The sequence below is a fragment of the Temnothorax americanus genome, unplaced genomic scaffold (genome assembly GCF_048541705.1).
Source record: "Temnothorax americanus isolate GAGA-0224 unplaced genomic scaffold, ASM4854170v1 Scaffold31, whole genome shotgun sequence".
In the NCBI taxonomy this organism is placed as follows: domain Eukaryota; kingdom Metazoa; phylum Arthropoda; class Insecta; order Hymenoptera; family Formicidae; genus Temnothorax; species Temnothorax americanus.
In genome coordinates, this window is record NW_027509453.1 from 1034656 (window position 1) to 1056825 (window position 22170).

Below are 22170 nucleotides of genomic sequence, written 5' to 3' on the forward strand. Positions count from 1 at the left end.
GCTGCAAGCTTATTGGCTGTAAAACTGTGCGACAGATAGCTCATTTGCAGCCTTTTTTTTAAAGCGGGGGTTGCGCAATGTTTCTGGGGGGGGGAAAGGGGCCCCTTTTTGGTAAATTCTCTTAAAAAATTTTTTACATTTTTTTTAATTTTTACAATTATTTTACCCCCCCCACCCTTCATTATCCCAAAAACTTTACCCCCGTAAAAGGTTTTGGGGCCCCCCAAAAAAAAGGCCGTTTCAAAAAAAAACGGCTTTGACAGATTTTCTACGATGCCTCGTTAGACAAGGACGTTTATCTCTCTTTTTTTATTTCTTTCTCTATTTGAAATTTCCCGGCACTCATTTTTTCCCCTCTTTTCTCTCCTCTCCCCACTCTCCCCTCCCCCCCTCCCCTCCCCTCTCTCTCTCTCTCCCCCCCCTCTCCCTTTTTCCCCCTCCCCCCTTGCTTCCCCCCTTTTTCCCTTTTTAGACCGGGTACTTTACACTTAGTATGGTAAATCAGGATTTTTTGGGAATTCTAGGGTATTTTGAAAAAAAAACGGTAATTTTTTTTTAAAAGGACAAAAAACTCTGTTTTTTTTTTCCCCTTTTGAAAAAATTTTGAAATTTAAAAAAAAACCCCCTATTAAATAAATTTTTTTTTTATTTTTTTTATTGTTCCTGTTTTAAAAGGGGAAAAAAATTCCCCAAAAAAAACCCAAATGAAAATTGAACAGACTTTAAAAACCCCCCCGCCCCAACCCGCACGAGCACGAAAACGCACCCAAAAAATTTTTTATAAAAAAATTATGATGGGGGGGCTAACCCCGGGGTTTAAAGGGGGTTTTTAAAACTTTTTTCAAAACCCGGGGGTTTTAGGGGGTTTTTTTGGGGGGTTTATGCAATACCCCACAAAACACAACAACATTTTTTTTAAATTTTTGGGGGGGTTGAAATCACTGTGATCGCGTGATAAAAATCCAAAATCTTTGGGGGCCTTAAAAAAAAAAGGGGGGCCCCTTTTAAAAAGGGAGTTGCCCCCTTGAAAAACTTTTAAAAAAAAATTTTACCAAAAAATTTTTTTCCCCAAATTTCCCCAAAAAATTTGGCCGAAAACCCTTTTTCCCCGGGGGGTTTTTTGGGGGGGTCCTTTAAAACCCCCTTTTAAAAACCCCCGTTTTAAAAATTTTTTTGATTTTTTTATTAAAAGTTTTTTTAAAAAAAAATTTTTAAAAAAAAACCCCCCTTTTTTTTTTGGGCCCCCCATTTTTCAAAAATTTAGGGGCTTAAAAAAAAAAAAGTAAAAAAATTTTTTTAAAAAATCGTTTTTTTAAAAACCCAAAAAAAAAATTTTAAAAAAAAATCATAAGGTCTTTCTCCCCAAATACTAAAACAAAAAAATTTTCAAAAAAATGGAGAAAAAAACCCCAAAAATTGGGGGCCCCCTTTTTTGGGGGGGTACCCTTATATATTTTTTCCCCTCGCAAAATTCTACAAAAAAACTTTGTTTGAAAAATAATTTTTTTTAAAAAAGGGCCCCCAAAAAAAATTTAAAAAAAAAATTTTATTTTTAAAAAAAGGGAAACGGGGGCACCCCCCTTTTGGCTCCCGTGTTCGCGATATCGTCATCTTTAAAAGGGCCCCGGGGGGCCCGAGAAAAATAATCGTATTTACAAACGGTGGGCCCCCCGATATTGTCCCCCAAAAATGTTGTGTATCTACCCTATGCTTCTTCCCCCTCTCTATTTTAAAAATAAAAAAACTATCCTACTAAAAAACCCCCTTTTTAGGAAGGGGGAAAAGCCGCCCCCAAAAGCTAGCCCCCAACCGCGAAAAGCGAACGCAAATTTAAAACAAAAGGGGCGGTGGGGGGAAGCCCTATTAGCGTTTTTTCCCCCCCTTCCCCATCTTTTCGCTTAAAAAAAGGGGGAAAACAAGGATAAATAAGCAAAAGCACAAAGGGGCTTCCCAAACGCACCTAAAAATTATTTTACCTCTCTTTCGAATTTCTATCAAAAACGAGACGGTCATTTTTTTTTTTTCAAAAAGAATTCAATCACTCCCCTTTTTAAACCCAATTTCAAATATTAAAAAGGGCAAAAACGCACGGGGTTTCCGGGGGTTACACAGGTCCAAAAAAGTTTTCCCCTTTCTATAGGGGGAAAATTTTTTAAAATATTTTTTTCATGAAAGAAAATTAATCTCCCCAAAAAAAAAATTTTTTGAGCATTGCCCAAAAAATAAAACACAAGAATGTTTTTGAGAATAAAAGATTAAAAAAATCGAAAAATTTTTTTTCCCCCCGGTGAAATTCCCCAAAGTGCACTTCTAAGTAAAAGCGCATCCTTTTCTAAAAATTTTAAAGAATTCATACACGTTTTTAAAACCCGATTTTTTGACGTATCAACGGGTTACTCTAGCCTCAAAAAAACGCAATTTAATCGAAAAACTTTTTTGGGGAAAGATTTAAAATCTTTCCTTGTCAACAATTTTAAAAAATCCGCAAAAATCAAAATTTGCGCGCCCCCCCGGGGAGGAATTAAAGGATCGCATCGCTTCGCTAATGTCGAAACATTTTCTAAAAAACGAAAAAAAATATTTGCTCCCCCAAATAAGCCCCCCACAAACCCCCTCTGAAAAAACGAATTTTCCCCAAAATTTTAGGGGAAAATCAAAAAATTGTTAAAAATTTGTTTTTTTTTTTTAAAAGGGGAAAAATTTGGCCACGTGCGATAAAATTTAATGAATTTCCAACACGATAAAGAAAAGTTTAAAAAATTTTTTTTTTATTTTCGTTTTTTTTTTTTTTTTTTAAAAAAAGATTTTAAAAAAAACCCAAAAAAAAAAATATGAAACCCAAAAATTTCTCTTGGTGAAAATTTTTTTTAAAAAGGGAAAAACAATTTGGAAGAAAAATATGATAACCCCAAAATTTTTCCCCGAATCCATATAAATCATTAAAATTTTTTTTCCCGACGCGTTTTGGGGGGAAATATGAAGGGGTTTTCCCTATATCCCCTTTTTTTACCCCCAAAAAAACCGTCGAAACAAATTCCTCAAAAATTCCCCACAAAAGAAACAAAAACCCCTTTTGGACAAGAAGGGAAAACGTTCTTCATCTTTTTTCTTTTTCTAACCTAAAGATTTACGTAAAAACTTCCACTTAAGAAAAATTAAAATTTTTTTTTGATATCACATTTTCCCCCGGGGGACCCTAAATTCCCGATGGAAAAAAACTAAATACTTATAAGCACCCCCCCGGTTTTTTTTTTATTCGGGAAAAGTAAAAAAGTTCCTTTTTTTTCCCGTCTCTTGAAAAAAAAAAAACCGAAACATAAAACCTTTTTTTTTTTTTTTCCCGTACCTGAAAAATTTTTTAAAAATAAATGTATAAAAACTTTGGGGACTCGCCGGGGGTGGAAAAAAAGGAAAAACAATAAAAATTTTTTTATGATTCTCAAAAAAAAATCTTTTTTTTGGTTTTTAAAACCCCCCAAAAAAAACATCTTTTTTTTTTGATTTTTCCCCCCAAACCAATGATACTCTTCAGGGAAAATTTCAAAAAAGGCTGTCGAAAAAATAAAAAGGGGAAAAGAAACGAGGGCAAAAAAGGAAAAAGTTTAAAAAGGGGAAAATTGGGGGGAAAAAAAAAGCCCGCAAATTTTCCCCCCCCCTTCCCCCAGGGGGTTTCCCTTTGACTTTTTATTTTCGAGCAAGGGGTTAATTTCCCAAATTTTAAACCAGTTTTTTTTTTAATGCAATCAAATTTATGGGCTAACCCCTCGACGAAACAACCTCGCGTTAAAACGGGGCCCCCGTCGGCAAAACCCCGCAAAACGTTACTTTTTAAAATTTTAAAAAAACGGGGATGCAAAGAAAACCAAAATTTCCTCGACGTGGTATGCAACTTTTAAACTAAAAGCAAAGGCAACTTTTTGGAGACCCCCGGGGGGTCAACACGAAACTCCGGTTTCAGTGTTACCAACTAATTTCAGGTTCTATGAAGTGGTGTATGTCCGTACACGTACACACACCACTGAATTGCTCAGACGAACGCACGGTAGAGAGACATATGCTATAGACGCGGCAACGCCGCGCGGCGTTGCCGCGTCTTGGATTCTTTAGCAATACGGCCTGAACCTGAAAATGCTTTCTGGCCGTCCGCGTAGCAGAAGGCAGTAACGTATCAAGGCTGATAAGCACCCGCTTTTTATAAATTACATATATTCTTATGCACACATGCGTATATATATATAATATCTATCTAATTATTATGTGTATGTTTATAATTGTCTGATGACAAATAATAACAGTAGCACAATTGAGAATGTGAATTAGTATACATAGTATATATTGACGCGGGTACTTATTAGACTTGGCAATTTACTGCATCTCTTGCACCTCAAATAATTTTTTTCTTGTAATGTAAATGAATGATGTAAAACTATTTCAAAGGATCTATCGATCCATTCTTGATGGGGTAAAAAAATAACTTCTATAACACAAATGCAATAAATATTAAATTTATATAGTATTGATTTATTACACTCAGTCTCTTAGCATCAGAGTAGAGCGGGTAACGCAGCTGATGAACAGTATAGATAACAAACTGAATAAAAATCTTAATTATTATAACATAATGATATTAAGAATTAAGATTTTTATTCAGTTTGTTAATTATCTATAACTGCATAACGTGTGCAGTTTACGCCGAAGCGGCTGTTTTAACGCGAGCGATATGTTTCGTCGACGGATGATTAGCTATAAATTATGATTGCAGTATACAGAATACTGGATATTTGCGTAAAGTATCGTTGCCTCGCGAATAAAGTCGAAGGACCGTCGGGAAGAGGAAACTCGCGGTGCTTTCATTTCCCTTCCAAGTGCGCTTTTCAATCTTTTATCCGTTTTCGCCCTCGTCTTCGTTTCCATTGTTAGTATGCGACAGCCGTTACTGCACTCCATGAAGAGTATCATTGCTTTGTCGAATAATACATAAGCAAAAGAGATGTTTTTCCTTGTGCTTAGAAATCCAAACAGATTTGATTTCGAGAATCATAAAGAAATTGTATTGTGTTACTTTCTTTCCATCGCGGCGAGTACCTAATCGTTTTTATACATTTATAGTTTGCAAGTATACAGAGTACTTGAAAAGAAAGAAAAAAGGTGATCGTCGCGTATTTTTTTCACAGAGACGGGCAAACGTGTAACTGTGTTCACGTTGCCCGACTAAATCAAACTCGGATGCTACTATAAGTATTTAGTTTTTATCCATCGGGACTTTAGGGTGCCGCGAATATGCTGATATCAAGAATAATTATAATTTATCTTAGTGGAGTACGTACATCTTTACGGCTTAGAAACGAAGACGATGACGAACGCTTCCGTTCTTGTCCCAAAATTGTTTTCGTTTTCTTTTGTAGCGAACGTTTCGAGGAATTTGCTTACGACGGTTCGTTAGCGGTAATTAACGATTATACGGAGCCGTCATATTTTCCACAACGCGTCGGGAAAAAATTGAATGATTTCTATATGTATTCAGAGAATGTTGATTCATCATATTATTCTTCCAAACTTGCTTTCTCCTTTTAAAAATTTACACCAAGAGAAACTTTTGTTACATATTATTTTATTTTGATTTTTTTTAACATCTTTATTTAAAAAAAAAAAAAAACGAAAACCGTATAAAAAAATTATTAAACTTATCTTTATCGTGTTGGAAATTCATTCAATTTTATCGCTACGTGTCTCAACTTCTCTTGTTAAAAACAAAAACTAATTTATAGCTTTATGATTTTACATATAATTGTTAAATTTCAGTTTTGTCAGATGCGATTTGTGCGAGCTTATTTCGTGGAGCAAATATTTTGTTGCGTTTTTTAGAAAATGTTCATCCGATCATTAGCGAAGCGATGCGATCCATTTATATTCGATCACGAGGGACTGCGCAAATTTTCGCATTATTTGCGGATTTTATAACTTTATTGACAAGTATAAGATCTAAGATCTTTCGCATAACTGATTTACGATTAAACTTGCGCTTTATTGAGGCTCAGATGTACACCCGTCTGTATCACGTCAATAAAAATCTGGCTGCAAAACGTGTATGAATTCATTAATTCGTTTAGCAAAGGATGCGCGTTGACCTTAGAAGTGCACGTTGGAATTTCATCCGGAGGGAAAAAACTTTGTCGCATTTTTTTAATCTTTCTGATTCTCAAAATACATTCTTCGTGTATATTTTTTGTGCAATGCTCATAATATTATTTGATTTTTGTAGATTAATTTTCTTTTCATGAAATATATTTTGGCAACTATGCCGTCTATAGAAAGAAATCTGTCGGACCTGTGCTAACTCGGACCACGTGCGTTTCTGACGTTTAAATATTAGTGAAATTCGGTTAGAGAGAGTGATTGAATTCTCTTAGAAAACAAAAAAATGACCTGTCTCGTTTTTTGATAGAAATTCGATAGAGATGCTAAATATTAATTTATTAGGTGCGTTCGGGAAGACGCTATTAGTGCTATTTGCTTATTTTATCCTTGTTTTACACCTGATGAAGCGATAAAGATAGAATGATGCAATAGCGCTAATAGCGCGCTTCCCGAACACAGCCATTGTGTTATAAATTCGACGTTCGCTTTTCGCGTGAGACTAGCTGGCATCGGCTTCCTATTTCGCTAAACGGGCCTTTTTCAGTAGGATACGTTTTTTTCATTATAATATAGAGAGGAGAAGAAGCTATAGGGATAGATACACATACATTTTGTACGACAATATCGGGGGTCTACCGTTTGTATAATACGATTATTTTTTCTCTGGGCCTGGAGCCTCGTCCACGATGACGATATCGCGGACACGGGATGTCTCCAGGATCGTGCTCCGATTACTTTGTACTAAGAATAATTTTGCATAAATTCCTTTTGTGCCTTTTATATCACATGTATTTTTCAAGCAAAGTTCATTTGTAGAATTTACGCGATGGAAGATATATATAAGGCGTACCGCGCCAAATCGGACACCATTTGGGTTTTGCATCTCCGATTTTTTTGAAAATTTTTTATGTTATAGTATTAGTTGAGAAAGACCTTCATGATTTTTTTTCAAATTTTTTGTCGAACCGTTTTCAAAATATCGATTTTTGAAAAATTACGTTACTTTTTTTTTAAACGCCCATAATTTTACGAAAAATGGGCCAAAAAAATGGGACGTTTTTTTTCAAATTTTTTTTTAAACACACTTAATAAAAAATATCAAAAAATATTTTCAAACTGTGTTTCTATAAGATTTTCAAAGGACCCCGCACAAAAACCTATGGAAATAGGTTCTCGGCGAATTTGTCTGAAACTTTGGGAAAATGTTGTTCATGTCATCTTGATCAAAAGTTCTCAAGGCAACAACTCTCTTTAAAGCAGAATTTTTGCTCTAAGAGACCTCAAAGATATGGATATTTTATCACGCGATCACAGATGATTTCACCCATTCAGCTTTCAGAATAATGATTGTGTGTGTTTGTGTGTGTATTGCATAACCCATAAAACCTAATAACCTAATGTATTGATGAATAACAGTAATAACAGTATGAACCGTCGGGATTAGCGTTATCATAATATATATAATATATTTATGTGCGTATGCGTATCGTGCTCGTGCGATTGCGTGTGCGTGTGTATGAATATGTATGTTCAATTGCATTACGGTTTTATATGTAATATTATTTACTTTCGAGACAGTAACAATAAAAAAAATAACATATATTTCATTTATATATGTATTTTTGTTTACATTTCTCAACATTTTATCAACGAAATAATAAACAGAGTTTTTTGTCCTAAATAACATTACCGTTTTTCTTTCTTCAAATATACCCTAGAATTCCAAAAAATCCTGATTTTACCATACTAAGTGTATACGCTACCCAGTGTACTAAGAGAGAGAGGGACAGCAATGAGAGAGGGAAAGAGGGAGAGGGAGGGAGAGAGAGAGAGAGAGAGAGAGAGAGAGAGAGAGAGAGAGAGAGAGGAATAAATGAGTGCATGCAAATTACATACATAGAGAAAGAAATAATAATACGAGAGATATCTGTCCTTGTCTAACGAGGCATCTGTACGACATATCTGTCAAAGCTCGTTCTTTGAAACGGCTTCATAGATCGCAAAATCCTTTTACAGGAGTAAAGTTTAGGTACTAATGAAGGGTGGGATTGTAAAATAATTAGTAATAATTAAAAAAAATGTAAAATTGCCTAACGAGATATCTGTACCACGTGGGCCCGATTCTCTAACGAGAAACATATGCGCAAACACTGCTTTAACAGAAAGGCTGCAAATTGATTTGCTCTCTGTCGCACAGTTTTTAGCCAATAAGCTTGCAGCTTTTCTGTTAGAGCAGAGTTTACGCATACGTTTGTAGATAGAAAATCGGGCCCCATATCTTTCAAAGCTCGTTCTTTGAAACGGCTTCATAGATCGCAAAATCCTTTTACAGGAGTAAAGTTTAGGTACTAATGAAGGGTGGGATTGTAAAATAATTAGTAATAATTGAAAAAAATGTAAAAATGCCTAACGCGATATCTGGTACCACATATCTTTCAAAGCTCGTTCTCTGAAACGGCTTCATAGATCGCAAAATTCTTTTACAGGAGTGAAGTTTAGGTACTAATGAAGGGTGGGATTGTAAAATAATTAGTAATAATTGAAAAAAATGTAAAAATGTCTGACGCGATATCTGTACCACATATCTTTCAAAGCTCGTTCTTTGAAACGGCTTCATAGATCGCAAAATCCTTTTACAGGAGTAAAGTTTAGGTACTAATGAAGGGTGGGATTGTAAAATAATTAGTAATAATTGAAAAAAATGTAAAAATGCCTAACGAGATATCTGTATCATATATCTGTCTAGGGTTCGATTGCTGTGTAGAAACCAGACAATGTAGCCAACCCCGAAACTGCCCACAGCTGCATGCGCCATCTCGCCATCTCTCGCAAGATCCGTGAACTACTGCTGTGACATAATTGCTGCTCTGCGTGAATATTTTTGTGAAAAATATACACGTTCGTTTCAAAGCTCTCATTTTTATTCCAGGCTTTCAATCTCAATTTTAAAGGTACGTTATTGTTTGTGCACGTCTTCTGAAGGGTGGGAAAGTTTAATTTCGTACATATTACGTATACAACTGTTTATATCAGAAAATAAGGTTTTGAGGTGACAGCATTTTAAAATTTTTTTCAATTATTACTAATTATTTGACAATCCCACCCTTCATTAGTACCTCTACTTTACTCCTGTAAAAGGATTTTGCGATCTGTAAAGCCGTTTCAAAATGAGAGCTTTGAAATGAATTGTCGGTAATTTGGACGGCTTTAGCATCCCCTTAAACGATCTCAAGGATTCTGATTATCCTGAAACACTTGAGGAACGTGCCCATACTGCCCATGCCTTGGCTAGCAGACGACTTTCGTGCGTTTTGGCGGCATCTCCATAGTCCATTCTCCAGTGGCGCTGGGCGCTGGTCACGTGCGCGAGATGGGACGGGATAAAACGCGATTGAATTCGACTGACGGGAGACGGGAGTGGACGGGAGTGACGGGAATGTGCGATAGAACATCACCGAAATGTAATTATCTATATATCTTAATTATCTTCTTCGAGAACTATCGTGTTTATGATATCTAAGTATCGTAATTATCTTTTATCAAACTGAACTATTAAATTTATTACAGGACGACTTCGACTAAATAACTTATTGGATCAACTTAATCGGCGATTATAAACTCGGCCGGCAGAATTGCCTAAAGTAGAATTTTTATATAGTTTTGTTATCCTTATATAATCTAATTCTTTATCTTCTATTTTAAACAACAAAAGACCTATAAATTTACCACGTTAACAAATTATTTAGTTTTTATCTAATAATATCTTATCTCCGTTTAATTTGTCAAATTATAATACTTGCAGTATTTTGTTAATTTTGTGGATAAAATTATTAACTTTTTGTTGTTTAACCTTTCTTTAGAACTACTGTGAGGAAAAAAATTTTTTTTTAAATGCTAATCAGTCAATTGCGGTTTCAGGTAAATACAAAATTAAAATGCCGCAACTACTTTCCTTATCTCCACTTTTCTCACATATTTCTCGTCTATTCTCTCATACAATTCCTTTGTATTCCGGTTTCCCTATAACCATATCCGCGCTCCTCGAGAAAAATCTCCTTTCTCTCCTCCCGAAGCCGCGCGATCTGGCGTGGCGTGATCCTCGAGGCGGCGCGTCCGTTGTCCGTTGTTTACAAGCTCGCGCACGACGACGTCGAAGATGGCGATGGAAACGAGGAGCGCGTCGGACGGAGCGGCCACGTGCGCGTGAATACCCACGACCGCGAGTCGCGACGGTGGGACGCGGCGAGCAGCGAGCTGCGGCGAGCCCGACGGTGCGTCGCTCGCCGTTCAGACGACCGGGACGACCCGGCCGCGAAGCGAGACGCGTACTGGACACTGGACGTGCGGTGCGACACGCGCGCCCGGGACCGACCGGATCGCGCTCACCCAGTCGGCGTCCGGCGTCGGCGACCGCAGCGGCGGCGACGGCGGCGTTCGAGAGGACGGGTCTTGTGCCCGATGACTCACCCGTTCGCGATCGGATGACGATGCTCCCGTGAGGAGGAACGACCGCCCGGAACGTAGAGATCCCTCGCGCCGCGCTCGCTAACATGAACGTCTTCAAGGATCTTCACGAAGAGGTACGTCGCGTCCTCTGCTTCTTCGAGCTATCGCGTCTATTTACGAGGCGCAGGTTAGCTCACTCGTGTCAAATTTGTGTTTTCATCTGGCGCGGATGCGGATGTTCTCTGTAGGTCTCTGCAGCTTCCCTCTTTCTCCTGTCAAGCCTAAATGCAGATTGTCATTGTACATTCTGTCTTGGGAATTTTTTAAAATCAAGTTTCTTTGTTTTGAAGAATGCATGAAGGTTCTTAGTGAGTCTTGCTTGTATTTTGATTATGTATGACCACGGTAAGACCACTACCGTGTGTACGACCTGTATAAAGATATATTGTGCTATTTATTTTTTTTGTGCAATTGACAAGTGTCTGTATAAAAGACAAGAGAAAGGGAAATAACCTTGTAACTGTTTTATTTTTACAGCCTCCTCTGTTACAAGCCATATTTTACGGAAATGTGGAGGCAGTTCGTACGTTGCTATCACAAAAGGAAGATGTTAACTGGCAAGACAAGGAGCAGCGTTCCCTCTTACATGCTGCGGCATATAGGTCAATATCTGAGTTAATAAAATGCTGGAAACTTAAAGTCGTTTCGATTACTCAGTTAAAATATTTCTGGTATTCACGTTTCAGGGGGGACACAGTTATTGTAGAACTTCTCTTGTTAAACGGTGCGGCACCGAATAGCAAAGATAAGAAATGGTTGACTCCCTTGCACCGAGCCTGCTGCTCGGGCAATCACAACGTAGTGGACATTTTGTTGAAATACAAGGCGGACGTGAACGCCCGAGATCGCAGTTGGCAGACACCTCTTCACGTAGCAGCAGCAAATAACGCATCGCAATGCGTAGAACTTTTAATACCACATGTGTTAAATATCAATGTCACGGACAGGTTTGTACATACTTTTTGTATTGTATCATTATTTCGGTAATCTCACGATGACTGTACAATGGGAATAATCACAGATTTATAAATTCTTAATATAAACGCACTTTGAATACATTGATTATTGTTAAATTATTAATTTCTACAGAGGCGGAAAAACGTGTCTTCATCATGCGGTGTATAACGGGCATGTCCAAACGTGCCAATACCTTATGATGTTTGGTTCCGCGATAAACGCCTCCGACAAGAAAGACCGAAGGGCTTTGCATTTCGCGGCGTACAAAGGCCACAATGAGATTCTGAAAGCGTTGATAGACAAAGATGCCGACGTGGACGTTAAGGTACTAATTTTTTTATTAAACTTTCGGTAGAACGCTTTTAGGTGTATCTTAGTTGTACTGTATATGTAATTACTTTGTGTATTTCTGTGTTAAGGATCGAGATTTATATACTCCATTGCATGCAGCAGCCGCGTCTGGTAATGTAGAATGTGTGCACATTTTAATCGAAGCTGGCGCCGATATCGAGGCCAAGAACGTGTACGGAAATACACCGCTGCATATCGCGTGTTTGAACGGATGTCCCCTCGTAATCAAAGAACTTGTAGCCAATCGCGTTAATTTAGGTGAGTTATTATCAGGATTCGGTACTAGGATTCACGACATTTGAATAAACGTTATATCTGTCGATCACAACAGAGGCCGTGAATTATCGTGGGCAGACCGCGTTGCACGTCGCTGCCGCCAGTCTGCATGGTGTTCACTGTTTTAAAATGTTGATATACAATGGATTGAAAGTCAACGTTCAATCGGAAGACGGCCGTACACCGTTACATATGACAGCGATCCACGGGAGATTTACGAGATCAAAAACGTTGCTGGATGCAGGAGCTTTTCCAGATGCGAGAGACAAAAATGGAAATACCGCGTTACATATCGCCGCTTGGTAAATTATCTACAGAATTATAAATCTGTTCTTTGTAAACATCACCTGTTGAATAAGATGGTAAAAATAAACTTCAAATTACAGGTTTGGCTTCGAATGTTTGACGACATCTCTATTGGAAAGCGCTGCGTCTCCGGCTACACGCAACGCACAGCAACGTACACCTTTGCATCTGAGTTGTCTAGCGGGACACATAGAAGTGAGCCACATATTTTTTCAATATTTATACTCAATTTTTACTGTTTACATTGCGACGATTTAATGGCCGATTTATTTTTATCCACAGGTCTGTAGAAAATTATTGCAACTCGATAGTAGGCGAATTGACGCGCGAGATATCGGTGGCAGAACAGCCTTACACTTGGCAGCATTTAAGGTAGCGTGTCGCTTAACTCTAATCTTATATAGCATTCTTAATATATTTTTTATATAAATCTAATAATATATAAATATATTAATCGTAATGTGATCATTCTAAATAGGGGTCCGTAGATTGTTTGGATCTGCTGTTATCTAGCGGTGCCAATTTTCGTCTTGTTGACAATGACAATCGATTGGCTCTTCATCATGCCGCGTGTCAAGGACACTATCCTTGCGTCTTCACTTTGGTTGGGTTCGGTAGCGATTCAAACGCTCAGGACGTGAATGGTGCAACACCGTTACATCTGGCTGCAGCGGCGTCGAATTCTAATGCCGAGTCAGTATCAGTCTTCCTTTAACGGACCAATTTTTTGCATTTATTTGTTTATATAATTTATTTTAATTTTGCGCAGGTCTTTTAAGTGCGTGCAATACTTGCTACAGCACCGGGCAGACCCGCATTTACGCGACAAACGCGGTTTCACCGCGATCCACTACGCGGTGGCGGGTGGCAATAAAAAGGCACTGGAAGCACTTCTGAATGCGTCGTCGCAACCTTCGAATCTGGCCGCTTCACTCAGCTCTTCGACCGTGCAGGAGCCGCCCCTGCCGGCGCTCACTCCGATACACCTTGCGGTAAATACAATGGACATGCAAATTTAAAATTATTCGATATCAATGAAATGCGAAGCCGTACCTATATTCCTAACTCGTAAAACGTGTTATCTCAGGCATATCACGGTCACGATGAGATCTTGCAACTGCTTCTACCTTTGTTCCCCAATACAAATATCAAGGAAGACAGCGGGAAGACGCCGCTAGATTTGGCTGCTTACAAGGGGCATAAACAATGTATCGTGCTTCTGCTGCGATTTGGCGCTTCCGTGGCAGTGCAGGTAAGAAGAATCTGGATTTCCCGCTTGGTAAGCGTACGTTTATACACGCAGCACTAACGTCACCGTGTTTCCAGGATTCCGTCACGAAACGCACGCCCGTGCACTGTGCTGCCGCGACCGGTTACGCGGATTGCCTGGCTCTTCTTCTGCAGAACATGGACGATCCCAACGTGGTAAATTGCTATGACTCCAAGCAACGCACGGCTCTGACGCTGGCGGTAGCGAACAACTATCAGGAGTGCGCTATGCTGCTGCTGACGTACAAAGCCGACTGCAATTTGCCGGACGTCAATAAGCACACGCCGCTGTTTCGCGCGGTGATCAACGAGTGTGATAATCAGTTGGTGAAACTGTTGTTAAAGCATGGTGCCCAAGTGGCAGTGCAAGATGTAAACGGTAAAACGCCGTTACATTTAGCAGCTGCTTGTGGCAGGTAAGAAGTTACGTTCGTACAGAATTTTTTGCCGTAGTATAGAGCTGTTTTACATCGCGAGTCTGTTTGTAGATTGTATGCTTTAACCGCCCTTGTTAAAGCCGATCTGACCGCGGCGACTTTGAAGGACGATCAAGGCTGCACGGTGCTCCATTGGGCTTGTTACAACGGCAACTCGAATTGCGTGGAGTATCTTTTGAATCATGACGTGTTCGATTCTTTGGAAGGCATGTAGTTTCTTACACTTCAAAGATGATTATCCAACAATGCGTTACGTGTGTCAAGCTGATTTTTTTTATTTTTTTTTATTTTCAGGTAATCTTTTTTCTGCTGTACATTGCGCCGTATATCAGGGATCCGCGCACTGCCTAGAGTTACTGATCAACAAGTTCGGCGGACAGGCGGTTGCTGCTCCGAGGGATTCGTCGTGTGGTTTATTGCCACTGCATGTCGCGGCGAGTGCGGGATCCGTCGAGTGCGCGCGATTAATTCTAAACTCCGTCGGACCGGAACTAGCCGGTCTCGAGACAACCGACTATTTCGGACGGACGCCGCTTCTTTGCGCGGCCGTCAACGGACATTGCAACGCTATTGGTAACTTGATCGCCCTGTAATGAAGTTACACACTTACGTGATATTCTCTTATTAATGAGACGCATTCGATCAACAGAATTACTGCTCGAATGGAAAGCCGACGTGCGCGCTGTTGACTCCAATAAGAATACGGCGCTGCACCTAGCGTGTCAAAGACGTCATTCCGCCGCGGCGTCATTGCTCTTGAATTGGATCGAGTCGCTCGGCAACTCCGATACCGGCGACAAGAACACATCGCAATCGCAACGCGTTTCCGTCATTAACATGATCAACAAGCAGCAGAGAACGCCGCTGCATCTGGCGGCGAGAAACGGTCTCGTGACAGTAAGTTGAGATTATGTTTAACGATGCAAGTATGACAGATGACATTTTCTGAGATGAGAAATGAAAAATGCTATTTTGCCCAGATCACGCGACGACTATTGCAATTGGGCGCAAGTGTCATAGCTGTTGATGCCGAAGGACTCACGCCCGCATTAGCGTGTGCCCCAAATCCGGCGGTGGCCAAGTGTTTAGCTACTATTCTTGCCGCACAAGGTAATATTTCTTTTTATCTATTACCCATTATCCATGTTTTAAAAACTATATGCTTATGCACAATGTAAAACTGCGATGTGCAAACCGTCAGGTCAAAATGGAGAAACCGCACAATACTCGCCGGCTATTCAGCACACGTTGGAAGTATATCTGAACGGTGTGGACTCGCAGCACAGCTCCGACTCGGAGTTTTACTGACAGCGAGCGTTGGCACGCTCGGATCGTCAGATGTTCCGAGCGAGAATGAACGTTGGCTCGAGACGCGGCAACATCGATGCTGCTAGACTGATCTGGACGAGCGGCTGGCTCTTTTCCATTCTAGCGTAATTAGCTTCTAATTCCGACGAGCCGGGCGAGATTGCCGGAATAGGTGGATCTCCCGTGGTGACTAGCCTCATAAGTAGCAATCGTGACAATACCGATGTCTGTGCTATCGAAAACTCGATAGAGCAACTAACCGACTGCCAAGAGGGATACGGATGTACGTACGTATGTTAACCAGAGTTACTTAATAATAGCCGATAGACTTAGGTATACTTAGGATCAAGCTGTACAGTATTCAAAGTCATTCAGCTTTCTGTTCATGTAATTATATATGCGCGAGGTGCATCATTGTCTTACATCTTGAGACACTACATTCATAAAAATCAAGTGTTGTAATTTTGCTTTAAAATTTGTCAATTAGAACGAATGTACATAACGTTTCAAGGATGTTCAGGTGCATATACTATTCGGTATCAATCGTGTTACGGAATATCCATGTATGATTGACGATTAATGCGTTAATATCAATTGTTTTCCCTCTACCATTTATGTTGTAATGGCGTGTTTTGAGACGACAGTTCGGTCAAATACTATCGTAATATACGTTTTTATTCATTAGGAAGAGTACAAAATTTTGCCATTAGCGTTGAACTCCCATGCAGCACACAACCGTTGAATCAATATCTCAAAAACATTGCATTGCAACGTTTTTTTATAGATTTAATGCTGAAAAGATATTGCGGAAACGTGTAATATCCGCTGAATTGCAATGTCGTGTAGACGTAATTCAACATTTAGAAAACATTGTTAAGTAGTAGTTAACATTGCCGCGCTTAGCAGAACGTGTCTTTAGACCTAAAAGAGTAATCCAATCTCAGCTTATATATACATAGAAAGTTTCCAGCAGTTGCAAAATAAACATTCTGCTAAATGTGGCCATTTATTCAATTTACGTAAAATGTAGATTTTATAATATATTAAATTTGTATAAAGATATTTTTTATTTAAAATAATTATTAACATATATATATATATATATATATATATATATATATATAAAGTTAAAACAACGTTGCTGAGACATTGCAATGTTGAATGTTGAAGTATAAATATCTTTCTCTAACGTTGAATCTATGTTGATTCTTCTACAGTGATTCTTTATGTTGCTACAACATTCAACAAATTATTTATCTTTTGAAATTCGAATATAAAAATATTAAAAAGAAATTATATATATATATCAACATAGATTCAACGTAAGAAAGATATTTATACTTCAACATTCAACATTGCAATGTCTCAGCAACGTTGTTTCAACTTTTTGTGCTGTATGGGACTATTCCTCTTGAACATTATTTACGTATTCAAATTAATTTATTGTTAATTCTAGCAAAGTGTCGATTACACGATATCTATATTTTTCTCGTCTCTTAAATATCTTATATATATGACATATATCTTTAAAACATAGCTGAAAACATAGTTTTTCCGCACACATTTGTGCAGTTTCCACATCTCTCATAGCCTATAACTTCTAAATATGATAATTAACGCACATATATACCTCCTACATTTCGAGCGATATGTTTGCCTGCATAATTTTCTAAATCAACCACGTCGGTTAATATAACGCGTATAATTCTTTCACGATCGATTAAGGGGGGAATCTACTTTAGCCGGCTGAAAAATGATGATTTTTTGGGAATTTTTTTCAAGGAAACTATAAGTGATATTGGATTAATTTTTTTTGTAATATGGAAAGGCAATCTTAAAGAAGAAAAAAAATTTTTTTTTTTTCAGTTACGTTAATTTTTATTATATTGACGGACAATTGTGTAGCGCAATGTTGGTAGCGCAACAGTTAGCTGCGTACAGTGTAGCAACGAGCTGGGTAATCTGAAAGCAAAAAATAAAAATTTTTTTTAAAGCTTAATCAATTACGCAGAGATTGAACCTATTTGCAAATAAAAATATGAAAAATTGAAGAAGTTACAGCAATCGTAAGAAAAGTGACATTTTTTTTTATCAAAAAATCGATCTTCTGTTATTGATAAAAATGTTATAAATAAATAATAAAATGTAAACGTAGGTTCAATCCCTGGAGAAAATTGTAAGGAATCGAATCATGCTTGGCGAAAGTTATTTGAGTGATTACTTTTTGAGTTATCTTGTACGCAAAGTTGGAAAAAGTGGTTTTGAGAAAAACGCGTTTAAAGTTTATTTTTTTGCTCTCAGCCAAAAAAGCACGTAAAAATGCATGCAAATTTCATTATAAAGGTTTTTGAGGTCGCTGAATCCGAATCTGATATCAGATTTTTAAAATTCAAAATGGCGGATTTAAAATGGCGGGTCAGAAGAGTCGTACTTGAGAAATGAAGTTCTTGATGTTTTCACGATACTTACAATGAAATAATGTTCAATCCGCTATTCCGAGCCCATACAATATGCCTTCCTCTTCCTCGTATAACTCCTGTTGGGCAGTTTTCTGCATTCTGTTGGCTGTTCGAGCTTCTTTCGTGTTCTCCCAAGTACGAATTTCTGCTCTCCGCATTCGTTTGTCATTCTGTGAATCGACGAATCCCTTGGTATGTTGTCCGATCACAATGTGCCCATTGCTTCCATTATTTTTAAAATAGGGTAGTACCCTTCATTGAAGATCGCAGTAGCAAAATATGTAGAAATTTCAATTGTTTTTGCGCCGCAGTGAAGATGTTTTGGTGCCAGACGTCGCAGACTTGCATTGAAACTTTCGTTTGAATTCTGCGTATATCCGCCTAAGCATCTTTCCAATAGATCATCCTTGGAAAAATCTTGATAAATCGACAACAATTGCTCTTGAACATCCTTGTGAAAAGCAGGTGGGTGTTCAAATTCAGCTAGTTTCCCAGTCGCTTCTGCTACTCGCCATTTGCACTAACTTTCACACCCCGTTGGACAGTATTCGTGTTGTGGTTTTTCATCGGTTGAGCATAAGTGATAATAAGTGGTCATGATGGCTTTTTTCATCTCTTCAACCGATTCCGGATGTCTTCTTATTGCTAATCCGTAATATTTTGTCAATTTTTTTATTAGTGTGTCCGTCAGCCGTCAGTTTTCCTTTTCCTCCGAGTTTTGCCGCTTTCTTTATATTTCTCAGGCGAGTGCCCATTCTTTTTTTGACGTGCCCAACACATTCATATTTCTTCAATGTTATATCCTCGCCGTAGGATTGTAAATCCATAAGGGCTTTAAAAGTTTTAGAGTCGCCATCGCCGATATAATTGCAGTATCTCACGCCAAACTGTTCTTCAGATCTGGAAAACATCTCTTTCATTGAATCCACTTCCATTTTTCCGCAAGATCCAGAATGGTTGATGGAGCACGTTTCTTTGTGATCTTCAAACCACTCGGAATATTCTACAGTGCCCTTTTTGTTTTTCCAAAAAATACAGGATTGGCAATGGCTGCTTTTTACGACGAGATCAATTATCTTTTCAGTGTTTTGTCCTATGAGCGTTGTTACACCAAATAAAGATGAAAAACCACGCTTTTTCCAAGTTCCATCACCGGAAACGATCAAATTTTGCGATGGCTGCTTTTTTTTTTGCATGTTTACTTTTATTTCTTCTTTGACGGCTTTATGGCACAATGTATGGAAGACACCTTTGGATGCAGTATAAATGTTTTCTACAGAGGCATAATATACTTTATAATGGAAATTTTTGCACATATCCATGAGACCACAGAACAAATTTATGCAGACTCCTAACAATCTCATGACAAATATTATTCTTCTATTAATTTCGAAGGCACTGTTAATAAAAGGGCCTGAATTGATCTGTCGAACACCACATGAGCAAGTAACAGCTATTTTGAATCCTAATCCGCGACTTCCCGTTTCACCAAAAGTTACATTTTTCTTGCAATTTTTACAAATTAGCATTTGAGTCAAAGCACTAAAAACAGTGAAAAATTCAATAATGCGATAGCCGTGAGTTTGACTTATAATAATGTCATATCATCCGCAGTCTTCAATTTTTTAGTCGCATTACTCATTGATGCAGTTTCCGTTTCGGCAGTAAACTGATTTCCTTGAAACGATCTTTTTCGTGGTCTTGAGTGACGAAAACCGTTCTTTTTACCTTTGCGAGGCATGATTTTACTTTTATGTCCGTACAAGCCGACATTTCGAAGCACGAACACATAAATATAAACACTATAGGGTCAAATAAAATAGTTGTAGGTCTAGCGGGTATATAGGATTATTTTGTTCCCGCAATAATAGAACCGAGCTGCGAAGCCAGTATAGCGTACGTCCCTCCGCGCGCCTCACTAAAAAGAGCTGTAGTTTCGTCAATTTTACGAGTTTGACGATAATACTTTGGGAATATATTCTTGAAACTTTATACTATTTATTTATGCAAAAAAATCGATTTTTTTGACCCATCAAAGTAAATTCCCCCCTTAACGCGAGTCTTGAATATGGACCACAGAGAATAATAATAATAATAATAATAATAATGAAGTAATTATAGTTGCGTTAAATAAGCCTCGAATGCAATTGTAAATCTCTAACCATGATGGACATTGATGGATTTAACAGTAAAACAGCGGCGTATCATCAGTTTTGTAGTCGAGTAGATGTGATAATAAAGAAAGGCGCAATTCGTTCTTATGGTAGGAATTTAGATATCAATGCAAATATATATATATAATATATATTTCCATTGAGAGAGAGATATCTAAATCGATATATATATATATCGACACGGAAAGTAGACAATGCTCAATTGATTGCATTTAATAAACAGAATAAACTATATAGATCATTTCTCATTAGTTAGCCGGACATCTTCCATTCTTAGCGGCAGTCTCAGTTGAAAATTTCGACGGACGATCTCTGCGCTAACGCCAATCATATTTTATCTATGTTTACACGGATTTTATATATTTTTTCCTCACGCTTTCATCAGTTGCTCGGGTATTAAAATTCGCGCGTTCGCAGTGATTTTGCGACTTGGTTTGCCACACAAGAAAGTGTAGGATTATGACTTGTAAAGGAAAAATGCCGAAAGTATGAATGTAATTATCAATGTCCCAATGTTGTAAATATATCGAAGGGAACCGAATTTAACCCCTCTCGAGGACTCTGTGCAACAGGGCAGCGCGACGAGGAAGAGAAACGAGTACCTAGCTATTTTCTTAAAGATTTGTAGTAAAGCCTAAACTGCCTGACTGTAATTATATGTCGAATCAGAAAGTATAGTTTGTAAATGTAAGATATGTAACGGTCGATCGAGGAATTGAATCGGGATACGTCGGTGCATTTTATTTTTAAATGTTTTACATCTTTTTTTTATGCTCTCCGTTAACATTTCTGATCGTTATGGCAGATTTATATAAATCATGATTGTAGTTTCTTGAAAATTATGGTATTGGTGACCACATTTTCTTGAAAATCATGGAAAATTATTGAAATACATGATTTTCCAAGAAGTTGCGATTTTTATGTAATTTTCACTTTATTATTGAAAGTGAAATGATGAATCCTCAAACGGATAATTCTCAAGAAAATATAAGCATCATACGTGTAATGTAATCGATCAAGATGTTAAGGAGAATATTCAGCGCGGCAATTGTCTCATTATTTTTGTACTTAAAAATGTCTCTCCACAATTTTTGCATTTAATAGATTGTAAGCGTGATCCTTTTTAAGCGACGGTATACACATACTGACGATCTTGAATGCTAAATGTGATCGATATTATATCGTGTCATCGATGAGAGGACATTGTAGTTTTATTGTACATATTAACTCCAACCATCGCTTGCGCGGCTATAATAATTGCGCGTCTAATGAAATTGTTGATACTGGGAAATTGAGATCTCCGATTTGTACATGATTTTGTACTTGCGACTGTGTTTTATAAAAAAGAAAAAAACAAATGCGGGAAGAGAGAACTGGAAACGTCGTGCGTGTTATTATCTCTCGAACGCGTGAAACTCCACATCACTGTAATATGTACATATTACGATCGAGAAAAGTATTTTTTCTATACTCCATCCCCGCATACGATTTTGCAAAATGTAATGTCATATTACATGGATATGATATTTTAAGGGGTTCTTACCGATATCATGTATCTGTATCACGAACATTTATAATCAATATATACGTCATTGCGTTTTATTTTCACATATTGTGTTGTATTGAAAAAGTTTATTGTTCCTGAAATGGATTACAATTTACCTCTCATATTTCCTTTTATCCGCAAACTTTCAAACTCTCCAATCAGCCTCTAAAATCGGGGCGTATGCAGGATGAGAATCAGAATTAAATCACTAAATCAGATATCTGCTGACTACGAGTCGACCACTCTGCGCGGTTCAATAATCCATTTTAGCCTCGAAAATCTTCTCTACTCGGATTTACACACCAGTATAATTTCGCAGTTCTCTAATTTTATTTATATACAGATTGATTCGTATTTAAAATAAATTATATTTAAATACAAAATCGAAAGTGCCAAGCTTTTATATCACTTTCAGCGAACGTTTTATCGGGTGAAAGAAAGAT

General features: G+C 37.9%; 1 protein-coding gene and 1 pseudogene across 3 annotated transcripts; one reads left to right on the forward strand and one right to left on the reverse strand.

Annotated features, from left to right (window-relative positions):
- Positions 1-8874: 8874 nt before the first annotated feature.
- On the forward strand, positions 8875-21793 carry LOC143900878 (uncharacterized). 3 transcript variants are annotated; one of them, XM_077412628.1, is made up of 19 exons: positions 8875-9599; positions 9706-9779; positions 10057-10718; positions 11122-11246; positions 11331-11591; positions 11734-11926; positions 12021-12210; positions 12284-12530; positions 12615-12729; positions 12817-12906; positions 13013-13227; positions 13304-13526; positions 13622-13786; positions 13861-14219; positions 14292-14446; positions 14535-14813; positions 14890-15137; positions 15221-15350; positions 15442-21793. In XM_077412628.1, exons 3-19 carry the CDS (start codon positions 10689-10691, stop codon positions 15546-15548), a joined length of 3132 nt encoding a protein of 1043 aa, XP_077268754.1. In that variant the 5' UTR covers positions 8875-9599; positions 9706-9779; positions 10057-10688; the 3' UTR covers positions 15549-21793. The 3 variants fall into 3 exon arrangements, with proteins under 3 accessions (XP_077268754.1, XP_077268755.1, XP_077268753.1); XM_077412629.1 differs by having other exon boundaries at positions 8875-9089; positions 9350-9599; positions 9706-10718; XM_077412627.1 differs by having other exon boundaries at positions 8875-10718.
- Positions 18031-19371, reverse strand: LOC143900894 (uncharacterized; annotated as a pseudogene).
- Positions 21794-22170: the final 377 nt, after the last annotated feature.